Source organism: Schistocerca serialis, chromosome 3 (genome assembly GCF_023864345.2).
Source record: "Schistocerca serialis cubense isolate TAMUIC-IGC-003099 chromosome 3, iqSchSeri2.2, whole genome shotgun sequence".
In the NCBI taxonomy this organism is placed as follows: domain Eukaryota; kingdom Metazoa; phylum Arthropoda; class Insecta; order Orthoptera; family Acrididae; genus Schistocerca; species Schistocerca serialis.
In genome coordinates this window covers 905,683,085-905,706,043 of record NC_064640.1, presented here as the reverse complement: position 1 = coordinate 905,706,043, position 22,959 = coordinate 905,683,085, and the positions used below count along the sequence as shown (strand labels likewise).

The 22,959-nt window shown below is 40.9% G+C and overlaps 1 protein-coding gene and 1 non-coding gene across 2 annotated transcripts in view; both read left to right on the top strand.

The window, feature by feature from the left end:
- LOC126471314 (GTPase-activating Rap/Ran-GAP domain-like protein 3) overlaps positions 1–22,959 on the top strand; it is a 346,167-nt gene that overhangs the window by 225,420 nt on the left and 97,788 nt on the right. The window contains exons 13-14 of the mRNA XM_050099436.1: positions 11,896–12,011; positions 22,460–22,754. Of these exons, the coding sequence (XP_049955393.1) occupies positions 11,896–12,011; positions 22,460–22,754 (411 nt within the window). The remainder of the gene's footprint in view (positions 1–11,895; positions 12,012–22,459; positions 22,755–22,959) is intronic.
- Positions 21,796–21,868, top strand: Trnaa-cgc (transfer RNA alanine (anticodon CGC)). The gene has a single exon. It is a non-coding gene; the product is annotated as a tRNA-Ala (tRNA).

Sequence of the window (22,959 nt, the reverse complement as noted above, 5' to 3'; positions counted from 1 at the left end):
GAGGAAGACTGGAGCCGCCGTGTTAAATAGCCGGAAGAAATGGAAACAGGCGTCTTTCGCCCCGCCGCGGACTGCCGCCCGGAAGATACTTCGACGCAGCCGGAACGTCCAGGTACCACGTCTTCGCTACGCCGGCCATCGACCCTGGACTCTGCGCCCGTCTACTTCCTCGGCATCTGCCGGAAAGCGTCTTGAGAAAACCCAACAAAGGAAAGTAAATTCATTTCAGTTGCTAATATTTCAATTCAATAAGGTGGCATATTCTTTGGTTTGTTATAAAATTTTGGTAGGAGAAGAAGCCTTTTGTTTTCGAAGAAAGTTTATCTTTTTGTAAAATTGAGCGGTGGCCTTGCTCCACCTAATAAAATTTTTTTGTTCGCACATGGGTGTTAATTGGTGGATATAACAAGGATCACATCACAATCGTCCCCCACTGAGAGGAAAGCGACAGTACCATCTGGTACTGCATCTTATCATCCTTAATGACAATGCGCACTGCGAACCCCGTGCAGGAGCACCTGCTTACTTTGTAGTTGGAGATACTGGCACCTCCACCGTATTCACACGACATGAGTCCTTGCGATTACGACCTGTTCAGCAAAATGGAGGAATCTCTTCGTGACACGTGCTACAGCACAAGGGAGACATCATCCGCGCCAGGGGGCGGTCCTTGCGAGACATCGACAGAGATGGACGCGCTGACAGTGTGTGGCGCCTTCCACCTGTATGAGGGAAGGTTATAAAGATGCGGGAATGTTGTATTGAGGGCATGTAAGACGGTGAACGTCTGTCAGTAAAGTCTGGTATGAATTATAACAGTGTTTTCACTACTTTTTATCCAACCGTAGTACACTGTTAGACACAGTAAACGAACAAACAAAGATAAAGAAGCAAGATGAGTGAACGTTTATAAGGACGGTAAGAAACTTGGATAGCACAATCCGAGTAAGCAGTAACATAACTATCTCAAAGAAGGTAACAAAACTAAAGGAGGCCTTAAGTCACAGTAATTCGCCGGAATGAGAGTGAAAAACGCACGTCGTGGGGCGGCCAGTTGACACGTAGTACAGCATGTGCACTAACATTTATCTCCTTTAGTGGAGGAGTGACTCCTTTTATTTAAGTTTCCTTCGTGTTACATAATTTGCGTTAAAGGATCACCAGTAGAACAGGAAACAGCCAGCAGATAATGTTGCGATTATCATTACTTCACGTCGCAACATAAAACATACATCAAATGTGTAACAGCTTTAATAATTGAATAGTGAATTCATGACGAATTATTAAAACTGATTGCTTTTATCAATTATACAGTAAATTATATTTTATTGCTTAAAGAAATAAATAGCTGTGCAATCCGAACTAAGATGTTAGCAACAGATTCATAACGAAAACTAACGTTCCTACATAAGCAGACATGCGCCTGCTGTGTCTATTTATGAATCGGCCTTGAGCTGGTCTGAGCCACTTAGACTGTATATGGCAGCAGTCTGCTCGCCTTCCTGCAGTTTTTCTACTGTAATGATATGACGCAACAACAGAATAGCTCAGGTACATCTATTCGTCATTTTTTACTCTCCAACAAATATTGCTGTAAATCTCAATGCTTTATATATAACTTCCCAAGTACATAACTTCATTAATAAGTAGTCCACAGATGTTTTCATATATTAAACCTACCTTCTTTTTTCTTGTGCCGCAGCCTTCACACATTCTCGTACATACAGGCGTAAGCTATCTTCATCTCAACCACGGCGTAAGAACTACAGCGCAGAGAGCATTTTATGAAATTTTTTATCAGACTCTTTCAAATACTACCCTCCTTGATGACGCGGAATTAATCGATTCGTATTGTGATGACAGAAAGAACTATAAACACTGTAATGCAAAACAGATTGCTGTGTACGGTCCCTGGTCATAAGTTAGTGCAGGAGTGCTCTTATTTCAATCGAAATTTCGCAGTCGTGTTTCAGAAGCTCAAAAGTATGACTTTGTTGGGAGGTGATTCTTCTCTCGTTGGCCGGCCGGTGTGGCCGTGCGGTTCTGGGCGCTTCAGTCTGGAACCGCTTGACCGCTGCGGTCGCGGGTTCGAATCCTGCCTCGGGCATGGATGTGTGTGACGTCCTTAGGTTAGTTAGGTTTAAGTAGTTCTAAGTTCTAGGGGACTGATGACCACAGATGTTAAGTCGCATAGTGCTCAGAGCCATTTGAACCATTTCTTCTCTCGTTGGAGTTAATCTCGGTGGAAACCTCGGTATTATTCCATTAACCATAAAATGCCCATTAGTAACTATGCATACTTTTCCTTGTTAAGCAATATTGAGCGTGTGCCATTCAGTCATCTCAACCCCGTAACACCACAGCCACCAGCTGTAATGGCAGCTCATGTATAAAGTTTGACTACCATGTTGGGATAACATCCTGTTGAAAAATTTCGTTTCACTTCATAGGATCACAGTTGCAATGAATCCGTTTCTTTGTTGGATGACAATTAGAGACATGGATTACATATCTTGGTAGTACTTCTTCGCTTAATGTGAGTCATCAACAGTCACTGTGTTTCGTGTATCAACTAGGTGTCGGCAAAGTGACGAAATGCTCTCCTGTCAACTACACGTTTTACACATATTCCGTGCCCAGGTACAGGAGCTTCTCCTCGGCGTTGTTCTGTAGCAGCAATTTGGTATTGTACGCGTCTTAGTATTCACCAGTTGTTCACTACGTCTTTAGTGTACACTAGATAAAATTCGTTTTTACTGCACGTTAAGCTGATACGAACTTGTGTGGAACATGCTTGTACTGTGATTTTCTTTCTTCTTCGATGCTGAACGCTGCGCAGCCTACTACGTCGCAACTACGATATTACTTCCACAACACGCAAAGCCGTGACTACGTGGTGATGAGACACCAGCCGAAAGTATATATCAGGAGCAAACTTCGATCCGTGATCTTGTTCTATACTATCACTTTCAATAATTATATAGAGTCATCAACCTTCCTACTACCCTCGAGACAAGGTTAACAAGTTTTCCAATACGGTTCTTAACCATATCACTCTGACTGCATAAGATAATTTCATGCTCGTACACTGTGGTAGATTTTATGACTACACACGTATTTCATTTCTCCACTGACGATATCAAAAACTTCTACAGTTCTATTTTCACAAACAAAGAACAAACTCGAACAGTTGCCCTGCCCTTTTTTTAAGTTACAGAATTGTTTTAATATCTCGCTAGTTCATGACCAAGTTCTGTAGCTAATTTATTTCTGACATTCACAGGTTTTAACATTCCCGGGCCTGACGCAGATTGCCCTCATGCTCTTTCACATTTCAGTCCCACCTCTTTTGCTCTGAATGAGTCTATACCTTCCATTTGCATCTAAACTATCTACTGGCCAATGAGACTCATTATTGATCAAGTAATGCCCCTGAACAATGATACCATCTATTATCAAACACAAGAATCCATTCGGATAAGTGTACAATCCAAAAAAATTTCATCATCGTACGGAAGACCCTGACCGTTAGTCCAGAGGAAGCCACAACAGTCTTCGTACTACATCCCACGTTCGGTGATTTCCATCTTTCTTCCTTCCATATACCTCCTCTGTTTGCTTCGGTGCAGTCACACCCACAGTCTCTTTTTCTTGCGATATTCGCATTCTCTGGATCGGCACTCGCCCGTAATGGATTTGGTAATTATCATATTTATGTGGCCGTATGCGTGCCTTTCGCCATTTTTTCGATGATCATCAATATAGGAGACATCCTCTCTCGGCCATCAAGTACCTCATCCCCCACTCTGGAGGACCAGCGAAACCACTGGCGAAACCACGCTTTTTAACGTTAAGTCCTGTCCCAAACATTTACCTAAGCCACATAAGCATTAATATATCACGCTCTACGTGTTTCACTGCTTATCAACACAACAAAATAAACAGACATTTGCACTACTTCCTGCGTCCATGTATCTGTGCACATGGATCGTTAGTGATCCATCACAGTGTATACCATCTCCTGTGATCAACATCAAAGGATTTTGTCCTCCACCGCGCGAGGTGGCGCAGTGGTTAGCACACTGGACTCGCATTCGGGAGGACGACGGTTCAATCCCGTCTCTGGCCATCCTGATTTAGGTTTTCCGTGATTTCCCTAAAATCGCTTCAGGCAAATGCCGGGATGGTTCCTTTGAAAGGGCACGGCCGATTTCCTTCTCCATCCTTCCCTCACCCGAGCTTGCGCTCCGTCTCTAATGACCTCGTTGTCGACGGGACGTTAAACACTAATCTCCTCCTCCTCCTCCGATTTTGTCCTCTCTGATATTATGGGTGCCTTGAAACTGTTTTCATGTCACTATCATTAAAAATTGAATATTGTACTACATGCGTCAGCACTTAACTGCCGTGTGCACATGTGCTTGTCACATCAAACTGACAGTCAAGGGGTAAACGAGATGCAGCCTTGGAGATACAATTGTAACGTTCTACAATCAACAACGGAAAGATCACATAGCGGAGAACGCTACCTCGTTGATCTCCATGATCGTGTTGGTCCTTCCTGCCGTTTTCTATCATCATTAATCGATTTTCGGCCGCTCTCGATCCGCAAATGATATTTCAGTAGTTATGTCTGATCCAAGTAGGGGTCAATAAAGACATGTTGAATCGTTGGCATTATATTATTATTGTTGTTGTTGTTATTGTGAGAACTTGTCTCTTACCATTTCACACAATTTAGAACAACATTTTACGCACACACGTTGCTGTTGTCGGTTAAACATTTCAAGATTTTCCATTTTATCAGAGGTAGTTTCATATACATAAGGTAAAATTGAAACATTGAGTTCCGTGCCTCAGTCGGTAAAAACGGAACCCTTAGAGCATCACTTCGTTGTCCGTCTATCTTTCTGTCTGTCCGACTGTTAAAAACCAATTTTCTCAGGAACGTTAGACGTATCAAGTTGAAATTTATGTCACATACTAAGGTCTACGGTCCCTTGGAAATGTAAAGGACTGAATCTTCTAAGTCAATGCTGTCAAAAGATACGACCATTTATGTCACGTATTTTGACAATCGAAAACTCACTCATTAAAACCTACAGCGTACTTCCCGTTGACTTAGAATCATGAAAGTTGGCAAGACTGCCTCTTTAGAAGAAGGCGTGGTTATCCTCGCCGAAACGTAGGTCAACATCCGGTTTCTATTAGCAATCGAGGCGGATTCTTTATAGTCATTAAATTATTCACGATTGCTGACGCGCTGTAATGTTAAAAGCTCTTAAAATTAAAACATTCTCGAGAGTCTTGGAATTCCCGGAACCGATTTCTTGCCAGTATCAATCCGTATAACACGTAAAAATTATTGAGATTATCGACTCCCAGAGCGGAGGAACTGTCAGAATACATAATTAAGTTTGCATGAACCCTCGGAGCCTGAATCCTACTCGCACCTGTCCATTACTTTTCTTTTTTGTAAGTCAGTGCTGGTTATCCAGCCTCTTGAGTGAGTAGATTCTACCTCTGATTTTAAAATATCTGCAGAATATACTGTCATAACATTTTCATGAGCCTCCAAAAGTTTCCGAAGCATCAGTCCCTTTAGATGCTGAAACAGGTGGAAGACAGAGGACGCCAAATCTTTTAAACGGAGTGAATGTTTCAAACATTCGTATTTCGAAACCCTCAGTTTTCCTGCTTCAAAATACCTTTGTGAACAGGTGCATGGTCTTGAATAAATATGATTTTCTTTTTCAATCCAGGCTTTATCGTTCATTCCAGTCAGTTGCACCAGCACATTTGCTTAGTATCCTCAAGGTGGTAAATGGTAACGAGTCCTTTCGTCCTTGAAAACAGTGGCCATGATCCTGCGATACATGAAACGCACACTTTTTTTTTTTTGCCGGGTCACCTTCATTAATCCATCGTCTGTTGCTGTTTTGTGAAATGGTTAAATCGTGACATGTCCACTGACATAAATTGGCACACCATGTCGATTCGTTTCTCTTCATGCCTCCCCAAACATCCGTTTTCGCATTTTCTTATGCCTATCACTCAAGACATAGGGCATCCATTCTGTAAAAACTTTTCTCATAGTTAATTCTTCTGTTAAAATGTACCGAACCCTTCAGTTCGATATACTTGTGCCATCAGCTACTCCTACACCATTAACTGGAGATCTTCCAGTGCCACATTGTGCACTTTCTCCATTTTTTTCATCGCTTGCAGTTTCTGGTCATCCTTCACCTGGCTCACCTTCAACAGAAGTACAGTTACATTTGAATTTAACAATTCATTTATTGACTGTAGAAAATGAAGGTGCATACTTCTTAGAAACCTTGAGTGAATTTCCTTTGGCGATGAACCGTCCGAAATAAAGTATTTTATAACGATACGGTATTACAGTGGATAACACTGGAACGAAACACACATCATTACAAATATTTCAGAAAGCCACACGAATTAACTTATTTCGAAAATCACGTTGAGACTTGGTTTATATTACTATACAACATTTACCAACGTTACAAAAACAATCATTTAATCGTTGTCAGTGCCATCTCTGCACAAGGTCAAGAATTTTCACCTTGCCCTTGTACCATTAGAGCCATAAAATAACAAAGACTACATGCATTTCGCTTGATTGTCTGAAACAAGTACGGACACTGCCACCTAGTTCATTTAAACAAACAGTGACAAGTTAGCAGGGCAGGCTACAAAGTTGATGCAATTAACTCTTTCGCAGTCATAATTTTGGCTTTGATACTAATTAATGTTGAAAGGTTTTGTAGCTAAACCTGTATTTAATTCAGCATATTAGGGTGTGCTACTGTTTACATTGGATTTTTCACTACACCTTTCCTAATAAAGTTACCAATGCTTCCCTTACCTACACACTCAGCTACTGGACCTATCCTGAGGTTTTTGCACCATGAGCACCCAACAGTAACCGTCTAAAGGCACGGAATCTCGAAATGAAGCAATTCTCTGCTGGTTTTAGCAGCACACCATACGTCACTGCTCCATTTCTCTGCTGTTGTTGCTCGAATTTGCTACCCTCGTTATTGGTTTATTATCTTTTCTGGAAATGTATTTTTTGCTTTATTCCACAAATATTCCCTGGAGTGGACGTAATTGTTTTGAAACTAGAAACTTCACTTTCGCACTAATTTATGTTTATTGGTTAGTAGAAAATTATTTTGATCTATCAGGTTAAACCTTATGTTGCCATTTGACAACAATGTGGGCAGGAAGCTACAAAAGGAAAACAAAATAATTTTTGTCATTAAAACCAAATTACATTGTTACTAAAGCGTTCTCGCACTTGTTAAAATGTAATCCTCCACTAATACGTCTGCGCACTCGATCAATAATGGATCACAATGACAGCTGCACTTCTGTACCAGAATCCCACTAAATTATTTGAACTGATGTACTAGAAACGCAAATCTTTTAAAAGAAGGCATTAATGTTAAGCAGAACGTTCCGGCAGCAACGGAATTCCTATATAATGGAAGTATGCGGAAGATTTGGAACGGAAAACAGTCAATCGATCTTTTTGAAAAATGTAGGATATCAGTCTTCCGAGAGAAACAGTGCCGAGTGGGCATACGTATCGGCGTAGTCATTTCTCAAGTCTCTGACAGTGACCTATGTTCTGCTGGCCAGCGTGCTGTGCTGCTCCGTTACCTCGCAGCAACTCCCGTTCCAAGTCTTGTGCCATTGCTGACTAGCTGCTTCTCGATGTTTGAGTCTACCACCAGTATTGTGATTTATTGCAAGAAATGGATTTGTTTCATTAGTTTGAATGATCCTCTACTTACGTTTCATACTGCCTAGCGTCTTGTCTATAATTCTCTCGCAAAACTATCCACCTAAGTCGTCACATTACAAGTTCTCATTTTTTTTTTTTTAGTCTGCCGTACTTCAATTCCTATGTATTAGAATGTTGTGATCAACTGCAGACATCGGTATTTCCACTGTGAGATGTCAACAAATGAAGTAAATAAGAAGTTACCATTCCCACTTCAAGGCCTGAATTTGCGCTTCCGCTACAAATAATACAGTTTTATAACTGATAGTAGCTAATTTTCAGATGTAGATGAGAGTTGTTTTTGTTCTGTTAACTATTCTCTATCGTACAATGTTACTCCACGATGTTTGTGAAATCGAAACATCAAAATAGAAAATTTGGTGAACTACGTCTACAGTGTTTCTAGAGTTCTGGGTAACTGCAGCCAATTCAATTTTTAAATTCCCTTCTGACTGGCACAATCTTTTTTCGCAATATCTTCATCCATTGGCTAAATCTCGCCACAGTACTCAGTAATCAGTTTTCGAAGTCTTCCGAAAATACCATTTTGGAATAATTAAGTGCAGGTACTCCAGTGTGGACTATAATTATTGTCTGGCAACATATGCTAATGCGTTAATGCGATACCGATTTACGCTAGAAAAAATTTATTTCCAATTTAGGGCCATCAGATGAAAGTCTGGCAGTGTACACCTTCTCTTCGGCGTCTCCGCTGCTCATATAGAACAAATTGTGTAAATAGTAGTTAATAATAAAAGTAACGTTATGCCTTTCTCACTTGTTTGACCTTCTCTGCTCATGTCCAGTTCCTAATCCATTACATATAGAAACATTTCTATTCGTCTTTGTTGCATTAACAGCATCAGATTCGCACCTGATGGGCAAAATTGGAACCAATTTTTTCCAGCGTAAATCGGTTCTGCATTAACGCATTAGGATATCTACCAAGTTTCACTTCCATACCATAACTACAGCCGACACAGGGCCCATGTGAGTTGCTGAACTTTAATTACAGCCACTCGGCACACGTACTGACCATTACTTGTATATATCGAGATTATTTGGCGACGCCCTTATCAAGTCATCCATGATACAAGGAAAGGAACATTCAGAACATTTCAAAAGAAGGTCCCATGTTCCACACGTTCCACAGTTTCGGAAACGGAACTCTTGTAAAAATAAAAACTTGTTGTGTGAATGTAGTCAGTCAGTTCAAGAGCTAGTGGTATCCACCCTATCAACTAATCTCCACTATCTGTAACACTGCAACACGAATGTTTGTTTACTTTGCCTACTTCCAGTCTACACTAAGGTGTCAAAAATCATTTGATACCTCCTAACATCGTGTCCGACCTCCTCTAGCCCGGCGTCGTACAGCGACGCTGCGTGGCATGGACTCATCAAGTCTTTCGAAGTCCCCTGCAGAAATATTGAGCCATGCTGCCTCTATAGCCGTCCATAATTGCGAAAGTGTTGATGTAGGGTTTTGTTCAGGAACTGATCTCTCGATTATGTCCCACAAATCTTCGATGGAATTCATGTTGGGTGATCTGGATGGCCCAACTCGAATTGTCCAGAATGTTCTTCAAACCAATTGTGATCAACTGTGGCCCAGTGACATGGTACACTGTCATCCATAAACATTCCGTAGTTGTTTTGGAACATGAAGTCGATGAATAGCTGCAAAAGATCTCAAAGTAGCCAAACATAACAATATACAGTGAATTATCGGTTCAGTTTGACCAGAGAACCCAGTCCATTCCATGTAAACACAGCCCACACCATTATGGAGCCACCGCCATCTTGTGCAGTCCCTTGTTGACAACTTGGGTCAATGGCTTCGTGGGGTCTGTGTTACACTCGAACCCAACCATCATCTCTTATCAACTGAAACCGGGACTCATCCAACCAAGCCACGGTTTTCCAGTCGTCTAGGGTCCAACCGGTATGGTCGTGAGTCCAGGAGAGGCGCTGCAGGCGATGTCGAGCTGTTAGCAAAGGCACTCGCGTCGGTCGTCTGCTGCCATAGGCCGTTAACGCCAAATTTCGCCGCACTGTCCTAATGGATACGTTCGTTGTACGCCACACTGGTTTCTGAGGTTATCTCATGTGCGACCGCTACGGTCGCAGGTTCGAATCCTGCCTCGGGCATGGATGTGTGTGATGTTCTTAGGTTCGTTAGGTTTAAGTAGTTCTAAGTTCTAGGGGACTGATGACCTGAGAAGTTAAGTTCCATAGTGCTCAGAGCCATTTGAACCATTTATTTTATGCAATGTTGCTTGTCTTTAAGCGCTGACAACTCTACGCATACGCCGCTGCTCTCGCCCGTTAAGTGAAGGCCGTGGGCCACTGCGTTGCCAGTGGTGAGAGGTAATGCCTGAAATTTGGTATTCGCAGTACACTCTTGGATATCGGAATATTGAATTCCCTAGAAATTTTCGAAATGGAATATCCCATGGGTCTAGCTCCTACTACAAATCCGCGTTCAAAGTCTGTCGATTCCTGTTGTGCGGCCGTAATCACATGGAAAACCTTTTCACATGTTTCACATGAGTGCAACTCGTGTACGCGACGCTGTCTCCCTCTGTATATGTGCGTATAGCTATCCCGTGACTTTTGTTGCCTCAGTGTATAATATTTTGGGCCACTCCGTGCTCTCACTAAGTATCTTCGCCCAGAAACAGGCGGTCAGACTGACCCAATCACTAGGTAGGCCATTGATATTGTGTCTGGGAAGTCTAATTCTGCCCTCCCTGTGCAAATATTTCGTCCCGACATTTGATGTTGACAGAACTGGTTCATTCAGAAGAGACTGCAACGTTCATTCAGTGAATACTACACAGGAAAACGACATACACTTAGATAACACTTCCTTAGCCACTGTACAAAAAGGTGTGCACTATTCACCACGTTTCCTTTTCAGCACACCTCCAGCAGAACTGAAAAAAGAGTGGGTGATACAACCCAAGTATTCAAGTCGAAGTTCTGTTCTGTACAGGAGTTCCTTGCAGTAGCTGAAAACTTTTTTCTGTAATGTATTATTGATTCGTATTTTTGTGTTTTATTAGTTCTTCAATTCTTTGTTTATAAATTTTCTAATCAGCATTCTGTGCACTACGTATTGACGCGTTCCATGAGCAAGTAACTTTGGCTCGTATAGTTCTAAGAAACCTTATCTTCCCTCATTTCTCCTTGTCATCTGGTAGGAGATTTGAGAATGGGTGCAACTAACGAGCAAGAGGATACTTCTCTGTTTCCACAAGCAATTGCGAGTCCAATAGACCTTCAGCAGAGCGCAGAAATCTTCTGGATTTTAGCCGTCACTTATTAGACAGTTACTCATAAAATGTATGACATTTGTAAGATAATGTCTTGCGTATCTTCAATAGCTATTTCTCGACTTAAGCCCATTGGAGTCATACCTGTGAAGCAATAAGGTTTCTGTTACGCTGTTGTTAAAAATCCCATAATTTTAAGCCGGCACGTCTGATTTGTGTGACTTTTCCATGTTTGGCATCGCATAATTTGTACCAATCAGGATAATTACAGTCTACGGTGCAACGTCAAACGTCGATGACAAAGATTAGCAAGAAAGGCTCTATATTTTTATGTATTTGATTATTATATCAGAAGTAAGAAAAAATGGAAGAGAAGCTAATCCTTTCAACGGGACTATCTATATTAACTATACTGATACAGCAAGCTCTCATCACTAACTAAAAATTAAAGCATGTTATTGGCTGCAATGCTACGTTCTCATAAAACTGCAGGAAGGCGATTGACGCTAGCGCAGGTCATTATCCCTCCTCGAGGAAAACAACATATAATCAGAAAAGTAATCTGATATTTTCGACCAGACACGATATATTATTCCTTTAATTCCGTTTTCAGTTGTTTTGGAATATGCAATGCTTATTTCGCCTAAACACCATACTCGATGGCAACTGAAACGGAAATTACTACCTGTGATGCTCCTGGATAATGTACAAATTCGTCAGCACTATTTTTCCACAGCAAAACTGCAGCCTACATTGTTCCCGTGTCTTTCGAAGTCGTTGAGGGGAGTTGCATGTGTGTTGCAGTGATCAACGGTGAAAAAGCAGCTTTCAACACGCCAACATTTGCACAGAAACGTGAACGCACACTGGATATGCTCATCAAGGACCTCTACTCGGAACACATGATCGAAGGAAGAGGGGTGAGCGCTCCACTCTACCCCTTGTAGCATTTATTGTCACATACAGAAGATCTCTTCGTGGTCTCCAATTCAGTCTATATACAGTTAATTTGCCAAACGAGTCTCTAAAAAAATAACATAGAAAGGCTACAGCACATAATCATTAATCAAAATTCCTGCTACTACTTCATTAATGCGCTTTTCAATAGATCACAAAATTCATAATCTATAATTCGCTATAACCATGGTATTGTAGAGTTTTAATGTCAAATCTGGTTAATATTTTATGTGCAGGCACAATATTTTTGGCATAAACAATAAATTATGAGTTTCTTCGATGTATTTCAACATAAATGTTTCCATGTCTTGAAATTCTAATGCGAATCGAGTGGCAGTAACATCCAGGGTAGAAGTTCGAAAGTTACTGCTCTTTCCTCCTTTATTTCATTCTGCGTTATCCTGTTTCTGTAACCATTCGTAATGAGAGGTGTTCTGTCATGATCATTTAATGACGTTATAATCGTGATAGAAAATTATTATTCGTGTGCCATATATATAAGGCCCAACATTTAAAATACCACTGAAAACCCATCTCTCTGTTAACTTCCACGCTTTGGAGTAGGTTATACAACACTCTTCCACTGTAGAATGACCGAACCATAAAGATTATTGTTAGACCAAGTGTGACAAAGAAATGTCTTTGCTAAATGATTCATAATCAGCAGTTAAATGGATTACTTCAGGATCAGCTAAATACGTTATTAAAACATACGAAAGAAAATATATTAAAGTATTCTATGTCTTGCATACATGTATCGTGCCGTCTAAATAAGATGCAAGGAACAAGCTTATTACAATTTTGTGTTCTCAGATGTATCGAATATTCTCAGACGTATCAATGTGACGATAATAAGAAATAAGAAGCCATGACAAAACATCAGACAACATTTATTGTGAACGTAACCATTAAATATATCTCATCAGTTTCACAAATAATTTGTAAATAAAGACTTTTGTGGAAAATCCTTCAACAATTCTATTTATAGAAGAAGAATTTCACGCATTTGACTGTAAGTAAACACTAGGAATTAGGGTGGAAAGAGCGTACCAAGAACAGTACTATTTGCTTTCCTTAACTGAATGCCTCAAATGAGCAAGCAACGAAATATTATGTTCAAAAACCTTATGTTCATCAACGTTCAGATCGCCTTCTCCCAGGAAAATGGAAATATATATGATATAGATCAAAGTAATTGGAACTTATCTGAGATAAATCTGAAACCATAAAGAAAGAAGAAACTTCTCATGGATCTGCAAAAGACGGGATTAGTAGAGCCTCTTTGTGTGTATTAATAGCGACTCGCATAGATACACATTAAACTTCTTTTGTCTGAATGACAATTAGCTAATTAGATAATGGGAATTAAGATGTGAAATAAACTGCAGTATAAAAAAGGTTAACAGAGTTATAAAATCAATGAAGACAAAGATATCTTCCAAGAATTGGTAAATTACGAAGCAGTTCTCTAAAATAATAAACATTTATATAATTTTGATTTCAAGACAGGCTGAAAATAAGTTCTAACACTAATACAAGATCTCCCGGAGATAAAAGTCTAAAACTGTAAAACGGTAAGGTTTCATACCAACGCTAAGACAGTTTAGATTTGAAACGACTGATTAACAGCCGTCTTCAAAAATTAATTCGCTACGTTTCTGTATACGAAGTCTGAATAACTTCGAAACTGCACAGGCTCAGAAGATCATTCACATTGTCAAAGGTGAGTCGTTGGAGCAAACGACAGTATACCGTAGCCATTTCTATTCGTCCCATACTACCAGCAATCCTAATAGAAACTTATTTCCACACAACTATAATGAGGAAGCAGCAGATGCTAAACTTATTATGTAACTCCTGACAGGGGTAATTTTGTATATCCAGTTTTTTATTTAATAAGGACTATTAAGTTGGTCGGATTAATACAGCGTCACATAAAAAGTTTCAGTACAGATGGCATTTGTAACTAGGTACATCCACTGTGTTCACAAGGACGCCAATGGCTAATTAACATTTTTTATAATAATAGTAGAGTGAAGTATAAGTTGGTGATGGGGTTTATGAGTATATTCAAAAAGATGATATAGTAAATGAAGATAAATAATGTTAAGCAAAGAAGTAGAAACATGAATGACAGGACTTATTCAAAATAACCTGATAATAGTGTCGCCATTTGCAGCATGATTACAGGACTGTCATATTAATGTATTCTGTCAACCTGATAGCAGAACTTACCATAGCATGGATAAATATGGATGACGGCCTGAGTCATGGCAGGGTGATACGACAAATGGGAAAGGCAGCCACTGACGGCTGTAGCAGGCACATGTGCACGACAATATTGCCATTAATTGAACGAATCCATTGCGTTACTGCGCGTGGCCTAAGGAATCGGACTGACGTGCAGTGGTTGGTGGACGGGATTCAGACCTCTCTTGTTCGATAATTACCATGCTCTTACGGCCTGGCTCTACAAATGATTACAGGACTGTCATATTAATGTATTCTGAGTTTCAACCTGATAGCAGAAATTACCATAGCATGGAAAAATATGGATACATGAAAATTCACACAGTCTGCAAAGATCAAATTTCCACTGTCTCCTTAGTGACAGAGTCACGTTAATTTAAAGTATGTACCAGTTACCGCATCTGCTTAATCAAGATCCTTAGCTTACTCATGAGGCTGTATTTAAGTTTGCAGATTTTCTTCATCGCGTAATCACTGCCACACGCACGCGGATTATTATTAATACTTGGGACTCGGAGAACATGACTATCCATCACAGAGTCCAACTGCTTTTTCTTTCTCTTAAGAAGTCTGACACCAATATATTCACTCTCCTGTTTAAGGTTCGTCTTATTTTACTGGATATTCCTCCACATAACACAAATTGATTTAATTGAGGTCCTCGAAAGCCATTTTTGTTCTGAACATAGTGGTCACGTGCTCCATTTCGACAACAAGATGGCCATCCGACGTGCTTCAAGGGTTGTTATCTTGCATTGTGATGCGAAAAACGATGCTGTATCATCAAATAAAAACTAGCGACGATGTAATATCGGATTTCTGGATCATTCCTTAGCATTACTATCTATGGATTCCCATTATTTATGTTACTGTCAGATGTTTCTCTGTCAAAAACAATGGAGCGTAATTTCAAAAGATAGGAACTTTAACAAAAGCTAACGGAAAAGAAATTCATAGAAAACAGTAAACCGAAAAAGTTTTTTGTGGAGAACTTTTGCAGTTTGTCTGATGTTATTCTCTGCCCACTGTTATCAAATACAGTGACTGTAGGTTCGACGAAGACAACATTACGCCAGTGCGTATGCTCCACGTGAGGATGCAATGCTTCAAATATTTAGAGCTACTAATTACGCCGATAGCCGTATTTCCTAAGGAAGACTGCTTGTGTATGCGTGTACAGACGTGTAATGGGAAAATCAAAAATAATTTTACCTTCGCTTAATCAGTAATACTGAAAAAAGCAAAATACAGCAGCGTTATTGTCTGTGGATTCCCATTATTTATGTTAGTGCCAGTTGCTTTTCTGTCGAAGACAATGATGCGTGATTTCAAAAGACAGAAATTTTAACAAAACGCTAACGGAATAAAATTCATGGAAAACAGTAAACTAAAGAATTGCAATAATCACAGATTGAGCAACATACGTTAAAGTAGCAACGGAGACTGAAGGACTTAGTCTGCCTTAACTTTTAATTGTGAAGAATTGTTTGGAATAAATCAAATGCTGTCTTAGATATTAGTTAATGTGGTAAAATATCTTTCTGGTGATAAGCGAGATCGGACAACATAAGTAGGATCCTAAAGGGAAATAAGTAATTTGAAACAGGCTACTGACAGAAAAAAATATACACCAGTTTCTTTCTTGTTGCACTGTAAAATGGTTCATTTTAATTTTTTGTTAACGTTACCGACAATCGTAACGGAGACTCATAAATATAAGATCTAGATCTTTTTACCAAAAAAGGCTTCCAGAGGAAGAACGGCGATTATCAGTAAAATGTAACTCATTTTAGGAAAGATAGCGAACATTGAAAAAGAGAACTGAGAGATACATAAAACGCAATGTATATGATTTATGAGCATGTCAGAGTGCTAAAATGATACATGAAATTAGATTTCAAAAAATACAGCATATAGCAGTACTGCTGTAAGCATTATTCGAGCCATGCTACGGTAAATTCAAGTTTTGATGGCGCATTATGTGTAATATTTTTCATTTTCATCGGTTACCTATATAAATGTTAACTGAATACCTCGCTGTACTCTCGCCTTAATGGATTTCTTTTGCAATAGCCTGCCCACTCTTATCAAAACTCATTTGTCTCCTTTCTTTTCTAATTTTCAGTAAGGCGTGAACCATCATAAATTATTTAATGAGTGATGTTTCATTCATTGCGGTTTGTACGTTCATCATTTCAGTAGTCTCATTACACTCATATTGTTAAATTAATCGAAGCTTTCATTGTCGTAGTTGCATTTATTCTTTGTTTTTGCTTTAAACATTTTTGTAGACAAGTTTATTGTATTTGCTTGCACGATTATCGGTTAAATCTCTGCTTTTGAATAACTGTAATAATCACTGATTAAGCAACAGAAATTAATTTTATTAAAAATACCAATCTCTATTTAACTATACAGGACAGAACCAAGCAAGCAATTTATATCCATATTTCCTTTGTATTAATATTTTAAGTGATTTAGACCTATACGGCAGGCTTTACGGAACCTTGACGGATAACTATGGTTGCAAAGTAATCACTTTTTAAAAAAAAAAATTGCGATGAGTCTCCGACTGAAGTTTTCCTTTTTAACTTTCGTGAGCTATTATCAAAATGTGGATATTACGAATTTTGTTCGGCAGCAGACCACGTTGACAACGATGGGCACAATCTGAGCAGTCACAGGGGATTTTCAGAGGAAGAAAGGTTCAGAAAACCCATTTCATTTATTTGACCATAATGTTAATAAGTATTATGTAACGTAAGTCTTTTCGTCACGTGTATGTAACTATATGTAACTTTTTTATATGTTACTTGTTTACCTGCTCAAGCATCAACCGAAGCCACACACAGTAATCGAATACAGTCTCATTCTATTCTTCTGTGGGTACCCAGTGGCAAGCATTACTGGATGTTTCATAAACAGCTTGCGACTTATTTCGTATAATTTTACGTCAAAAGCCTAAAGAAGAACTGCTTTTCGGCCTCCACCTGAGCTCACTTAATAACTCATGACACCGAATGCGTCTGTATGGCTACGTGAAATAACAGAATAAAATATGTTCACTATATTAATGTAAATGCGCTATTCCTCTGCAAGGCTAAACGCACATATTCATCGCAAGAGAAATGCTCTGGATCAAAGAGCATCGATTCGATCCTATTTGCAGGGTTGGACTGAAATAATGTGACCGGAGCTCGATGCTGGCTGCAAGATGGATGCGTATAGCAACAGGCAATCTATTATTTTGGCTGGGTGTAAAAGTGAATTAAAAAACACGGGAAGTCTGGTAAAACTATATGTATTCTTAATGCTTTCCAATGCACAAGCTGTAGTGATAAAAACGGACAGAAATCCGATGAACGCGGGAGAAAAACGAGAAGCAGTTGCCCCATGGTTTCGCTAAGTACGTAGAGTTTGCCTTCATACTGCAACGTGCATTGGTGCGGCGACACTGACCTCAGTGCCGAATGGAGCCGCGTCGGAAATACAGGGTGATCAAAAAGTCAGTATAAATTTGAAAACTGAATAAATCACGAAATAATGTAGATAGAGAGGTACAAATCGACACACATGCTTGGAATGACATGGGGTTTTATTAGAACCAAAAAAATACAAAAATTCAAAAAATGTCCGACAGATGGCGCTTCATCTGATCAGAATAGCAATAATTAGCATAACAAAGTAAGACAAAGCAAAGATGATGTTCTTTACAGGAAATGCTCAATATGTCTACCATCATTCCTCAGCAATAGCTGTAGTCGAGGAATAATGTTGTGAACAGCACTGTAAAGCATGTCCGGAGTTATGGTGAGGCATCGGCGTCGGATGTTGTCTTTCAGCATCCCTAGATATGTCGGTCAATCACGATACACTTGTGACTTAGGTAACCCCAAAGCCAATAATCGCACGGACTGAGGTCTGAGGACATGGGAGGCCAAGCATGACGAAAGCGACGGCTGAGCACACGATCATCACCAAACGACGCGCGCAAGAGATCTTTCATGCGTCTTGCAATATGGGTTGGAGCGCCATCCTGCATAAACATCGTACGTTCCAGCTGGTGTTTATCAGCCAGGCAGGCGATTCTGTAACGTATCGGCGTACCTCTCACCCGTCGCGGTAGCAGTTTTGCTGTACAGCGCGATCTGTCGGACATTTTGCGAACTTTTTTTTTGTTCTAATAAAACCCCATGTCATTCCAAGCATTTGTGTCAATTTTTAGTCCTCTATCTACATTATTCCGTGGTTTATTAAGTTTTCAAATTTATACTGACTTTTTGATCACCCGGTAGAGGTTCGGCCATCACGGAGGCGTCTGCAACACACGTCTCCTGTAATACTGCCTGTCTACGGCTGATCTCTCGTGCCGTCTCGAAAACCCCTGGCCTGTCTTTGGCGTTTGATTTCAGAGAACTACCTGCACTTACGATAGTCTTCCCATGTTGCGAACCCAGTGGTGTAGCAGGCACGCTCCTCCAAAAGGAAAAACAGAATAATTTGTCTCTAGCACGAGGCCTGAGACTGACAATATCTATATCTTTTCTGCCTTGTTTGAATTAACGGCCTCGCTTTCACTTCGTCTCCCAATAAGCGGAAATTGTACAAAACTCCTCCCAGTACGAGACCAGGAGCCACGTGGTAGTCAAATGTTATCTCCCTCGCTCACGTCATTGACGGTTTTGAAAAATATATTCACAAACAACTAACATGGACTCTATATCACAAGTCCAGCTTTGTGGTAACGAATCAGTATATTCGTATCACTACAAGGTCTTATTCACTTTTTCCCGTTTCACTATGGGGTCGGCAGTGGTATTTCGGTTTTGGCAGTGTTAGTGCCGTACGACTTATTATACAGGGTGTGTCCGTAAGAGCGTGCAAAAATTTAACAGGACGTAGATGATGCTCCACTGAACAATTTGAGGTAATCAACCTGGGGTTGGAGAGGCCAGCTTAAGGAGATAATAGGAATAAAATCACGTTAATGTGTACTTTTTTATTTACATTTGTTACAGTTAACTGCAAATACCATCACTGACGCAATGAGCATACCATTTGTACTGTATCTTACAAAATGTGCTGAAACTGACGGCCATCAACCTCAATGCAAGCATGACATCGGCGAACAAGTTTCTGACCCACACTGACAAATATCCCTGGTGTGTTTCGAATCAGGTCACTGGCAGCTAAAATTCTGGCAACTAATTCCATCTCCATATCCACTGGGGTCTCATACACAAGTGCCTTTAGCTATCTACATAGGAAATAAAAAAGGGGATTCAGGTCAGATGACTCGCAGGCCAATCCAGCGACCAGGAGATACTGTACCTGTACTGCTCAATCGTATTGTACGACACGTCTCTGAATAGCGCTGAGTAATGAATGGATCTGTCGTTGATTCATAGCACAGTCTGTCATGGAATGATGTAAATACGTTAAAACGGAGCCATCTTATGGACAAGTAAAGTAAACAAAAAGTGAATCATAACTTATTGGTAATCAGACTCATTCACCTTGTTTCCTTGCAGGAAATGAAGAATGTAAATGTAAATAAACAGCACCATACGTGTAAACTTGTATGCATGTTGGCTGTAAATAAGCTGGAAAACAGTAATGCTAGACAAAGCAGTAGACAAGTTTACTTCCATATGTGCTTAAGCTGGCTTCTCCGACCCTAGGTTCCGTGTCTCAAATTGTTCAGTGGAGCATTCTCTATGTCCTGTTACATTTTTGCACGTTCTTACGGAAACACCCTGTATAAATATAGAGAGTAAGTCAAAAGGAAGCAACGAAGTAAATAAATAAATAAATGTTCCGGCTGGGCTGGTACTCACGTCCCGCCTCCGTTACGGCCGGCCGTTGTGGCCGAGCGGTTCTAGGCCCTTCAGTCCGGAACCGCGCTGCTGCTACGGTCGCAGGTTCGAATCCTGCCTCGGGCATGGATGTGTGTTATGTCCTTAGGTTAGTTAGGTTTAAGTAGTTTCTAAGTCTAGGGGACTGATGACCTCAGATGTTAAGTCCCATAGTGCTCAGAGCCATTTGAACCATTTGAACCTCCGTTACATGATTTGTAAACATTTCGAAAATGTTCTCACATTTTCACATGAGATAGCACTAGACACAGACAGATGTTCTACACAAATTCCCTCCCGGCAAGAAGGAGTAGCGACAGTACACCATTTCTTCCCATCACCAGTTTAACCTGACTATTGAAACTGCTCACAATAACAGGCTTCTGAAATAACCGATTTTCGGTTTTTGATCGCTGTTACCTCCAGTAATAAACGTAGAATTCGAACAAAGGTCGAAAAATTCTAATAAATGTGAAGGAATAGGAGACCACATTCGGTATGGGGTGAAGGCTGTGGCACAAATCGATATCTTTGTCTCCAGCAAAGATGGCGAAGGTGAAAGAGACGGGTGCGGCGACAGCCAGAGCGAAAAGTCACAAGCCGATGATTGTCCAGCATCGTTGCTTTTGGATGGTATCAATTTTTCACCCTGAAGCAACCGAAAAATGAATGCTTCAGTTATTGTCCCAAGTATATTGCACGTCTACAAAATTATAGGTATGTCAACCAAAGTTACCTTCTCTTCCAACGAACATTGTGGATGTTTTCTCCTTACACGGTGTCGCTAGTTAGTTGTGACTCCTTCCATTTTTAACCTTTTAAAGCAAATGGAGCGTTGTAATCCGTGGCTACCACACATCATAAAATATTTCCAAACTAGAGATGGTATCATTCTGCAATACAGCTGATGTCTGAGGACGACAGCGAGGTACTACCGTGTAGACCAAGTGTGGCCATTGCCTCCCGTAAGGTAGACCGTTCACCTGGTGCAAGTATTTTTAGCTCACGCCACTTCGGCTACTTGCTTGTCGATGAGGATGAAATGATGATGAAGACAACACAACATCCAGTCCGCGAGCGGAGAACATCACCGACCCGGCTGGGAATCAACCGGGACCCCACGTATGGCATTCTGCTGCGCTGACCACTCGGCGACTGACAAGGGAAACTCCCCATCGCACCCCCCTAAGATGACCCAGTGGACAGTCCGTCAAAAACGAACACATTCAAGCATGAAAACAGAAAGAATGTATCCTGAACTGTGAAAAAGCAGCAAAATAGAAATAGTGAACGATCCAAGCTCAAGACATGCAACATCGAGCAAATTTGATTACGCCCGGTGTCGTGGTTATGTGGTCACGGGGTTGGAGTGCGAACAAGGAGATCAGTGTTCAAAATTCTCTTGTGGCCATTTTTTTCACAAAAAATACATAAAATTTTAATGAATTAAAATTCGTGCTACGTCTGGGAGTTGAACCCGGGTCTCCTGCTAACTAGGCAGATGCGCTAGCCATTACATCACTATACCAGCATGGCTAACACAACTGCGCTTACTAGTCTAGTCCAGTGCCCTACCGAATACAAAATTCAATTCACGCGTTCAACCTATTTTCCCCTTCTTAAATCTTTAGAAATGCCACCGAGCGAGGTGGTGCAGTGGTTAGCACACTGGACTCGCATTCGGGAGGACGACGGTTCAATCCCGTCTCCGGCCATCCTGATTTAGGTTTTCCGTGATTTCCCTAAATCGCTTCAGGCAAATGCCGGGATGGTTCCCTTGAAAGGGCACGGCCGATTTCCTTCCCCATCCTTCCCTCACCCGAGCTTGCGCTCCGTCTCTAATGACCTCGTTGTCGACGGGACGTTAAACACTAATCTCCTCCTCCTCCTTTTAGAAATGCCGAGGCTCTGCGATACTGAAATAGCACCCCAGATCTGTGCTAGAGCAGTCCGCGCAGCTGCGTTTGGTGTAATGGCTTCCACATCTGCCTCGTAAGCAGGAGATCTGGGTGCAGGTCCTGGTCATAGCACAAATTTTAATCCATTTCTTCAGCTCCTGTCATTATCGAAAATAAGGTTGAGATTCATATGTCTCAAAGAAAGTTTGGTTCCATCATATCAAAGAACAAAATTATTTCAGTTCCCATATTTCCCCAAAAATCTCACGAAAATTAAGAACAGATTTTAAAATCGATTACTTCAGCGCCGTACATATCCGTTGAGGTTCCTTAACTGGTTGTGCACGATTTGCAGAGAATTAAAAACAATAGTTAGTAATCGGAGTGATGTGTGTGGGTGCGCCGCAGACGATGCTGAACAGGAGGGCTTTCAGCGACGTGCTGCCCGACGCACCGAGGGGTTCACGGCGCAAGGAGGAGGCGCGCCAGGTGGAGTTCGTGCGCGCAGGGCAGGCGCTCAAATTGGACACCATCATGCGTGGCGACGCTCCGACCAGCCTCGCCTCATCCTCCATGTTCAAACGCCCGCCATGGGAGCCCGCCTGCTTCTACCCGGACTTCCCGCACGAGACCTTCTGCGGCGATTCCTGGGGAGACAACAAGCTTATTGCCGCAACCGAGGCTGGAGTCTTCGTCATTGAAGGTACGAGACGCTCACTTCTTGCCAACTATGGCGCCTACAGATAAGGACATTTCGCTTGAACACTGCCAGAAAGGAATGAGAGAAATGCCGTAACCTAATAGAGACGAAGGTTTGTCATAAAGTTGTAACTATCACTTTCAAAAAGAAAACTTAAGTAATCATCTTCTGGATGTTATAGCTCCTCTTACAAACTAAGAAAAATTTG